The following is a 10,819-nucleotide window of genomic DNA, read 5'->3' as shown; positions in this document are numbered from 1 at the left end:
ATTTAAGCTTAAGGCCTATAAGAACTCTTCTCAAGCTGTTCAGGACATCTCTGAGAAAAGCATTAAGAACAATAAGTTAGGCATTTGTTATGAATATGGTAGGAGACCTGGTAAAGAAGCCGTGTCTGATTGTGTTGGTGATGATACTATTAAACAATACATTCTCAGAAATGTTCAGAAACCTGTATTCAAAGTTATTGAACCTGATTTTGTTGAGGAAGGTTTACTCATCAAGTAAGAGCTGAATGATGAGGATGATGTGTGCGACAGTAAGATTCCAGTGAGGATAATACTGTCAAGAGACCCGTGACAGTTGACTTCCTACATAGTCAGACAACACGACCAAAGAATGCTTCCAACAAAGATGAGACAAAATCTTTTAAAAGTATGTCAAGAGGAACCCTAAGACGGTAACTTTTCTAACTACTGTCAAGACAGTGGAAGCTAATGATGCTGTCATGGGTATGTTAGGTCCCGACACAAGGTCTTTCCTCTTCCTCACGGTGCGAAGACGACTAACTCCCCATTAGCTCGTTTAGGACTTGGGTCTTGGAACTAAGAAGATCACCTCACTTCACTTCACCTCACTGTAAAACTTAGAAATCAAAATCTACGAAAAACAACCTTGGTTATAAAAAGAGTTTTGGACAAGATTCACTGGTCCGAGTGTAACAATAATATTCTTGGTCTTAGAATATTAAAGATCAAGTGTTTTTTAAGCCTTTTTAAAGCTTAGGACCTTGAAAGTATTCTTTTTCGATAGATTTGACTTTACAATCGAAGAATACATTTATCATACAAAATCCTCCAAATAAATAAGATTCGAGTGTCTTAGAGTTTGTAGGTAAAATAAAGTCCTTTTAAGCTCTATTGGCTATATGGACTGATATACTTGTCTTTGACTAAGTATATATATGAAATACTTCGGGTATGTTAACTTTCGAAGTGAATAATATGAAGTATTTTAAATTACAGCTTCGTTGTAAGATAACTCCTCTTTGAATATAAATATAGTTTAGCACGAGAGAGTGAGTTCTTGACGATCTTTAACAATAGCACAACGACAGAGAGTTTAGGCCACAAAGATTCGATAATAACAGCGCTATAATATATATATATATATATATATATATATATATATATGTATATATATAGTTGAATTAAAGAATACCGAGCGAATCACGCGTGGGACAAGCTATGGGTATTTGTGGTGTGTGTAACAAAGTGTTGGTGTAACAAAGCTATGGGCACTTCATCAACAAGCTCAGAAAACTAATGATAAAAAAATTAAAATTTTATAACAAGACAAGATTATAATATATTGTATCAAAGTAATAATCATCTTATATTTTAAATTAACAATAAAAATCGAAGACATTGAGGTGCTACATAATTGATATGAAAATTAAAAGGGTAAGTCACATCAAACATGTCAGAATCTTTTTGGGGTAAAATTATAAGCTTAGTAGTTGTGATGCTTTTGTAATAAAATAAGGTATGGGACTTTTTACATACAACATATGTTTCAATTTCCATTTATACAATGAAGTTTTTATATTTAATACTTATACGAAATTAATGATATTAAAGATCAAAAGTGTGTATTGGCAAACGTGCCAGAGAGAAACAGAAAAAGTAATAAGAGACGGAGGGAGTATTAATAAAGACATTAATTTAGAAAGGACAAGAGTACTTACTTCTCAAATGTGAATCTAAGGTGAAAGATTGATGGTTTCTAACTCCTCTCCCAAACTTAGCTCTTTGAATCTACTAACTCCTTCTCTCTAACTTCTCTCTAGAATCTATAGGTGTGTGTGTGTTATGGGAAGATACTAATGGGTTTTTGGCTTTTATATTCTACTACTTAAAATATCTAAATTCTAGAGTTTTCTCTCTAAAATAGCTCACTTTGTTTAATATTCTTCTAGATAAAAATCTTGGTTAAGAGAAAATATCTATGATATTTGTATACAAATATCTCATGTCTGGCAAAATATCTAAGTTCTAGAGTTTTCTTAAAAAAATATCTTGATTTTAAAACATTATTCTTGAGAAAATATCTTGGCATGGGAGAAAATATCTAAGATATTTTTGTAACTTCTAAATATCTACCTCATTTATAAGATAAAATAATTATATATATATATATATATATATATATATATATATATATATGAGTTGGGTTCCTTACAAACCCACACTCTTTAGATTCCTTAGAATCCCATCTTAACACTGTTGGATCATATTACCATCCTACGGTCTGCAAGACACAAGCAGTTGTTTATTTTAATTTTTAAAAACTATTTAATAGCCCGAAACATAAGCTGGGAAACATCCGTGGATACCCAACTTCTAATAACAAGGGATTGAATTGGCTCGGCAGTTTTGATTTTCAAATTAAATGGGCCTGATATTATGCAAATTCTTGGTTCCCACAAATCCTTTGCTCGACTGTACACTATAAAAGCGTTCTTCGGTCTTAGTTCTGGACGCAGGACATCGACGGTATAATGAGCAATAGTATATGACCACACAATGCAGAATAATAACTCCATTACGACAAATTCATTAGAAGTATTTTAACACATAGCATATAATCAAAACTAGTGGAACATTGTCAAACAAAATGTTTCACAAATTTAGATAACTTAATTGACCATGATACACACTTCCAATGAAAGTATGATGATTTATAGTCCACAAGTGGTTAGACATGTTGTTCGTGTCCGATGGAGAATGCCATTGCAGAACAAAAAGAGAAAGAAATAATGCAGCACTGAAAAAGTTTGCAGAACAAATGGCAGGATAATATCTCTCCCACAAACCGAGCAACAAAATAACTGACGATACAATGGTGGAAGAGATGACTGAGCGCTTAATTTGGAAAGATAATGTAGTTAAATATTTATATTTTATAAAATTCTAATTAAACTACAGCCGTTATATGAGAAGGAAATGGAGGGTCAGGATTGGGAGTTCGAGAACTCCAAAAAACGTGGGAGTCCAAATAACTTTTCTCTATCTGTCTCTCTCTCTCTCTCTCTCTCTCTATATATATATATATATATATATATATATATATATATTCCCAATGATCAAATATTTATCCGAATCTTTTCATTAAAATATTTTGAGCCCATAGAGAAAGATCCACTTTATGAAAAATAACATTTATCTTCTATTATTATTAAACGATTATCTTAAAATAAATATTTATGAAATATTCTAGCAGATTATCAAGTGCTAACAGAAATATAAAATATTATTACAAAAATATATACACACATTCTATACACATCATAAGATATATAGGATATGATGTATGTATATATAAATATACATATATATATATATATATATATTATATATATATATATATACATATATATATATATATATATAGGCAAGTGATCAAATACAAACCAACTCTTAAATACAAACTAAAAACCAGTTTCCCTACCACTATTTATAACCACGGGTATCACTAATTTATACTGCACTAATCACTGTTTTTATACAGTATATAACAACAATTTTTATCTTCAAAATTGAGATAATCAACTTACCTAAACTATTCATAATCGATTATAGATGATCAATTTCAGTCGTAGGAAGGTTCTTGGCGGTAAGAAGCCTCATGAGCAGTTGTATGATGGTGGTAACTAGTCGTTAGTTTTAGTAAGTTATTATCGAAAGTGTATGTGACTATTGGTGATGGTAGACAATGGTGACAAGTCATAAAAACATCTGGTAATAATGGTAAGAGGTCCATTATTATGGTTCGGGTGAATATGATGGTCATATACATTGCATATATGTATATATATATTTATATTTGCGAGATATGCTATATATAAATTAGTGATATGTTATGTACAAATTAGTGATTTCTGTAATTAAAATAGTGATAAAAAAACTGACCAGAAATTAGTTTTTAGTTTTTAGGCTAATTTGGTTTGTATTGAAGCAGGTCTCTCTCTCTCTCTCTCTCTCTCTCTATATATATATATATATATATATATATATATATATATATATAAAATATCAACTAAAGATCGCGCTACAAGATTATATTCAATTTTTCCTAAGTAATATGTACTATTACAACTAGCGATCAATTCAGAAATATTTAATATTATAATATAATCGGCACTCATCATTTATTTATAATTATTATTAAAACTAATTAGAGATTCCTAAGAGTAATATAAACTCGCGCATTAATATTTTATCTTTATGGTGTGCCATAAAATCTCCCAGGGCTTATTTTATAGCCCATCATATTATTTGGGCTTTATTTGGGTTTACTGCAGGAAGGAGTTGCAAGGGCGGGAGCCTGAAACCCTAGCTGACTTCTTTGCTAGGGCTGAACCCCATAAGGTGATCCAGGAATCCCTAGCTAAGTTGAAGAAGGAGTCAAAGTCTGAAAGCCGTAGCAGCTGGAAAAACAAGAGGGATAGGTCTTACAGCCCAGATAGGAGGAACACCTATAAGAGGAACCCCTACGTAAGGCCTGCTGGTGAAAAATCCTCGAGCCGAGATGGCAAGACCTCGCCCATTACCGTGAACACAACCAGCACGCAGGGCTTCGACAAGTCAAGGTTGACAATGAGGAAGACAAGAGAAGCGAGGTACCGCGAATACACACCACTAACAACTTCCATAGATCACATTTTTGAGGTCGGAGACAAGGCGAGACTCTTCCAGAAACCCTTTCGAAGTGGACCCCCTGGAAAGAAAGATCAGGGAAAATATTGTGCTTTCCACGATTTGAATGGGCACGACACATCGGAATGCGTTCATCTTAAAGACCACATAGAGGACCTAATCAGAACCGGGTACTTGACGGAGTTCGTAGCCCAAGAGGCTAAAAAGTATAAGGAAAAGAAAGCCGAAAGGACGAATAACCAGGAAGCTAACCGCAACACTCGGGCTGGCAGTGTTCGAATGATCATCGGAGGACCCTTCGTGGGAGGCCAGGGACGCAATGCTATGAAAAGATATGTACGGGAAGCCCGAGGGCTGCCCCTACCAATGTGTGCCATCTGTCTGAAAGGCCTCCAAAAATGTTCAAAGGGGAGACCATGGACATTACCTTTACAGAGGGGGATGCACGAGCGGTACACCATCCTCATAGCGATGCCCTAGTGGTAACAGCCGTGATCGGAAACGTCAATGTGCACAGGCTTCTCGTTGATAACGGAAGCTCTGTCAATATCTTGGCCTACAATGCGTACCAAAGAATGAAAATGGCGGATAAAGATATGATGCCTTGCTATAATGAGTTGTATGGCTTCACGGGGAATGCCGTCCAGATTGTTGGAAGGGTAAGACTCCCGATCACCCTTGGAACAGAACCCCGGGCTACCACTCAAGTTGCGGAGTTCATGATAGTGAATGAAGACATCTCCTATAACGGGATCCTGGGCAGACCCATCTTAAGGGATATGCGGATCGTGACCTCAATCTACCACTTATCAATGAAGTTCCCAACCCCCAATGGGGTAGGATGTGTACGGGGATGTCAAGCTGACTCCCGGGAATGCTACAGCAAGGCTTTGAGGGCCGCAGTAAAAGCCTGTAAAGAAGCCCAACAAATGGATGAAGACATCCCGGAAAGCTGTTACAAGCAAGTGGATATAGAAGAGGAAACCGAAACCAAGGCTCAGGGAAGGGTTTTAATAAAGTTTGTGAAAGCAACCTGCAACATGGTGATTATCGTGCAACATCCGGGGGAAGACCCTTATCTAGAAGCCTCGCATGCCGTGCATGAAGGGCTTGCACCCACGGATGCACTCCCAGTGAAAAATATTGATACAGCTGAAACCCTGGTTGAAGGGATTGTGGAAGATGTTACTGACAGTGACTTTGAAGGGGATGGTCAAAAGCAGCCCCAAAATAAAAGGCAAGAAAATGAGTGCGAGGCACCTTGTGACTTCAACAGTGCTATGGTAACCAATCAACTCGGAAACCGGACGCAGATTCCCGTTCATGAAATCCTGGGTACGCAACCCCAAGAGGGTGGCAACAAAGAGGTTACCGTTGAGATTGACCTGGAGCCAAGGATGCCGGAAACCCAGGTGAAGACCGGAGCAGCTGGGATACCCTGTCCATCGTGGTGGATGAGTCCGACCCCACTAAAGAACTAAAAATTGGGGAGCAATTGGGGCCGGACCTAAGGGAAACCCTGGCCGCATTCTTAAAAAATAATTTGGACGTCTTTGCTTGGAACCATTCGGATATGATCGGGATCCACCCAGAAGTCATGTGCCACCACCTCAATATTGACCCAGACAGAAAAGGAGTGAGACAGAAGAGGAGACCAATTAGCGGGGAAAGGGCTACCGCTTTTCAAGAAGAGGTAGACCGTCTATTAAAGGCAGGCCTAGTGAAAGAAGCTTTCTACCCTACGTGGCTAGCAAACCCAGTGTTGGTAAAGAAACCTAACGGAAAGTGGAGAACATGCATAGACTTTACTGATCTGAACAAGGCTTGCCCTAAGGACAGCTTCCCGCTTCCTCGAATTGACCAATTAGTGGATTCGACTGCGGGGCATGCACTGTTAAGCTTCATGGACGCCTACTCGGGCTGCAATCAGATTCCCCATGTTCGAGCCAGATCAGGAACACACCTCCTTCATCACTGACAGGGGGCTTTATTGCTATATAGGCATGCCGTTTGGTTTACTAAATGCTGGGGCTACATATCAAAGGCTGGTCAATAAGATGTTTAAGGATCAGATTGGGAGAACAATTGAAGTGTATGTGGATGACATGCTAGTAAAATCAAAGGAAGCTTATGATCATGTTACACACTTATCAGAAATGTTCGACATATTGAGGGATTACAGGATGAAGTTGAATCCCCAAAAATGCGTATTCAGGGTTGAATCCGGCAAGTTCCTGGGCTTCATTGTCAATCACAGGGGAATCGAAGCTAACCCTGCGAAGATCAAGGCCTTAATTGAAATGAGGTCGCCTAGGAATATAAAAGAGGTGCAATGCCTTACAGGTCGGGTTGCCGCCCTAAACCGGTTTATCTCAAAGTCCTCAGACAGATGTAGAGAATTCTTTGCATCCATAAAAAAGGGGCAAAAATTTGAATGGACGACAGAATGCGAGGCTGCCTTCCTGAAGCTGAAGGAGCAACTTGGAAGCCCGCCACTGTTAGCCAAACCAACTGAGGGTGAAGCCTTGATCCTTTACCTAGGGGTTTCCGAGTTCTCAATTAGCGCTGTCCTGATCAAGGAGGAAGAGCAAGCCCAACAGCCAGTATACTACGTGAGCAAAAGACTACTTGATGCTGAAACCCGCTACTCAAATATGGAGAAGTTAGCCTATGCACTAATTTTGGCTTCTCGCAAACTAAGGCCTTACTTTCAGGCTCACAAGATTGAAGTGCGAACATCCTTCCCCCTCAGACAGGTCTTGCACAAGTCGGAAGCCTCTGGAAGGATCATGAAATGGGCAGTCGAGCTAGGTCAGTTTGACATAGAGTACAAGCCAAGAACCGCCATAAAGGGGCAAGCGCTAGCTGACTTCATCTTGGAATTTCCACCCACTTTTGAAGTCAAAGGGATGGAATGCATACCTGAACCTCAGTCTCCAATAGCCATACCCGAGAATTGTTCCCCTTGGTGGAACCTGTACGTCGATGGAGCTGTAAATGGAAATGGGGCTGGGGCTGGCATTGTCTTAGTCAGTCCGAAAGGCCATAAGCTGCAAAGCTCCATTCATTTCGACTTTAAAGCCACCAACAATGACGCGAAGTATGAAGCCCTGATAGCTGGGCTGAAGCTAGCCTTGGAGATGGGGGTGGAAAACATGAATGTTTACATTGATTTTATGCTGGTAGTCTGGCACATCCGAGGAGGCTTCCAAGCTAGGGGTCCCCGTACCGATCTCTATATGCGGTATGCCCAGGAATTAATTGGGAAATTCAGGGAAATCAAGCTAGAGCAAATACCAAGATCTGAGAATGCAGATGCAGATGCCTTGGCCAAATTAGGCTCTCAGAGGGATGCACACATGCTTGGGGTGATCCCCCTCGAAATCCAGCATCATCCTAGCATTCCCAAAATCGAAGTCATGGACGTTGAAGTTGATGAGTCTGACCTTTGGACAACCCCAATCCATGAATACATAGCCAACAGAACCCTGCCTACAGACAAGGATGAGGCTAGGAAATTGAGATACAAGGCGGCCCAGTATGTAATCTATGATGGAATCCTTTACAAAAGGGGGTTCAATCGGCCCCTCCTCAGGTGTGTTGCTGGGATAAGATGTGAATAAATTATGTGCGAGGTGCATGAAGGAATTTGCGGGAATCACTCGGGGGGTACCTCCCTCGCTCACAAAATCCTCCGTCAAGGCTACTACTGGCCTACCCTCCACAAAGATGCTCATGCCTTCGCCAAGGCCTGTGACAGTTGCCAAAGGTTCTCTAACACAAACAAAAGCCCAGCAGTACCCCTGAAGACCCTGACAAGCCCCTGGCCATTTGCTGTTTGGGGTATAGATCTGATTGGTGAATTACCCAAAGGAAAAGGAGGGGTGAAATATGCAGTCGTGGCTGTAGACTACTTTACTAAATGGGCTGAGGCTGAACCCCTGACTTCCATCACTGCAAGGAAGCTGGTAGACTTCGTTTATCGTGCAATCGTCTATCGATACGGGGTTCCCTACAAGCTCATATCAGACAATGGGAAACAGTTTGACAGCAATGAGATGATGAATTTCTGTGAACACCTTGGCATAAAGAAAGGCTTTTCCACGGTGTGCCACCCTCAGAGTAACGGTCAGACAGAAGCCGTCAACAAAATTATTAAGCACACCCTGAAAGCCAAACTGGAAGAGAAAAAGGGATGTTGGCCAGAAGAACTTCCTATGGTGTTGTGGTCCTACAATACCACTCCCAGGTCTACCACTGGCGAAACCCCGTTCACCCTAACATACGGATGTGAAGCTATGGTTCCCGTGGAAGTTGGAGCAGTATCTTTTCGAAGGGATAACTATGACCCTGAGAATAATGAAGTCAATCACAGGCTCTACCTAGATCTGATTGAAGAAGTAAGGGATACGGCTCAGTTGAAACTCGCTGCGTATCAACAGAGGACCCGCAAGTATTTTGATAAGAAAGTAAGGGCTCGACCCCTCAAGACGGGAGACCTAGTTCTCAGGAAAATGATGCCTAACATGAGGGTTCCCGCTCATGGAGCTTTCGGTGCAAAATGGGAAGGCCCATATATCATCAAGACAGTACTTTGGGAAGGTACCTATCACCTCACAGACAAGGATGGAAGACTCATACCACGGGCATGGAACGCCCAACACTTAAAGAGGTATTACCAGTAGCTTCACCCGGGTAGTATTTTTGTAGGCTTCGGCTTAAAAGTCAGGGCAATAAAGGCGGTTTATTAGTTGTAATCGCTATGCTTTTAGGAAAATTATCAGGCTACTATTTGCTTTATTTGCTAGGATGACTCGGGGGGTAGTGTCGTTACACACCCCAAAATTATGCTATGTCAACTTTTTACCATATGATTCAATAAAATTTCGCAGCTTTCCGTTACAAAAATGTTGTATATGCTTGCTTGCTTACCGTGATTATGCTTTAAAAAGTATTTAGGTTTCAATTGCATCTAGTTCTTCACCATAATTAAAATTATGCTTAAGAACTCGGGGGGTAGTAGGCATATCATTAACATTACTTAGCTTAAATTTGAAATTGGAAATCGAAAACACCAAAACTCAACAACTTGGCGGCACTAACTGGAAGGAAAGTTTATCCAAGCTTTCAAGGCAAAAGCTTTTCAAGCTTTCATGTTTCTGGGCTTACAGTAGCCCTTCAAGGTTTAAAGCTTATCAAAGCTTTCAAAGCAAAAGCTTTTCAAGCTTTCATGGTTTTGGGCTTACAATAGCCCTTCAAGGTTTGAAGCTTATCAAAGCTTTCACGGCAAAAGCTTTTCAAGCTTTCATGGTTTTGGGCTTACAGTAGCCCTTCAAGGTTTGAAGCTTATCAAAGCTTTCAAGGCAAAAGCTTTTCAAGCTTTCATGGTTTTGGGCTTACAGTAGCCCTTCAAGGTTTCAAGCTTATCAAAGCTTTCAAGGCAAAAGCTTTTCAAGCTTTCATGGTTTTGGGCTTACAGTAGCCCTTCAAGGTTTAAAGCTTATCAAAGCTTTCAAGGCAAAAGCTTTTCAAGCTTTCATGGTTTTGGGCTTACAGTAGCCCTTCAAGGTTTAAAGCTTATCAAAGCTTTCAAGGCAAAAGCTTTTCAAGCTTTCATGGTTTTGGGCTTACAGTAGCCCTTCAAGGTTTAAAGCTTATCAAAGCTTTCAAAGCAAATGCTTCTCAAGCTTCCAAGGTTTTGGGCTTACAGTAGCCCTTCAAGGTTAAAGCCCATCGAGGCTTTCAAGGCCGAAGGCCTATCGAGGCTTTCGGGTTTAGAGCCTATCCAGGCTCTCACAGCTTACTTGGTGGAGTTATTTCAGAGCTTACTTGGTGGAATTATTGCAAGGCTTACTTTGAAAAGTTATCTCGCAGCTTATACTTGGAGATTATTCTAAAAGGCTTACACCTAAGGGTCACTTTAAGGCTCACACCCAATGGTGTCCCTAGACTCTCACACTTGGAGCTTACATCTTATATCTCGACACTAATCTTACATATGAGATCAGGTTCAACTATGCTTGAATGGACTATTACAGGAAAAGACTAAGTGTTTTTATATATGCTATCGAGGAGTTAACACTAACGCAAACGCATCCATATGCATTCCTAAGAAAGGAAGCAACCCCGAAGAACACGGTCTCCAGGGTCA

The 10,819-nt window shown here is 40.0% G+C and overlaps 1 protein-coding gene across 1 annotated transcript; it reads left to right on the top strand.

Annotated features, from left to right (window-relative positions):
* Nucleotides 1-6,671: 6,671 nt before the first annotated feature.
* LOC135151488 (uncharacterized) lies at nt 6,672-10,565 on the top strand. Its single transcript, XM_064089952.1, has 5 exons — nt 6,672-6,894; nt 7,012-7,479; nt 7,699-8,206; nt 8,429-9,137; nt 10,356-10,565. Exons 1-5 carry the CDS (start codon nt 6,672-6,674, stop codon nt 10,563-10,565), a joined length of 2,118 nt encoding a protein of 705 aa, XP_063946022.1.
* The last annotated feature ends 254 nt before the right edge of the window (nt 10,566-10,819 follow it).

The sequence above is a fragment of the Daucus carota genome, chromosome 3 (assembly GCF_001625215.2).
Source record: "Daucus carota subsp. sativus chromosome 3, DH1 v3.0, whole genome shotgun sequence".
In the NCBI taxonomy this organism is placed as follows: Eukaryota; Viridiplantae; Streptophyta; class Magnoliopsida; order Apiales; family Apiaceae; genus Daucus; species Daucus carota.
Note: the sequence above shows the minus strand (reverse complement) of the source record. Positions and strands in the feature narration are given on the sequence as shown.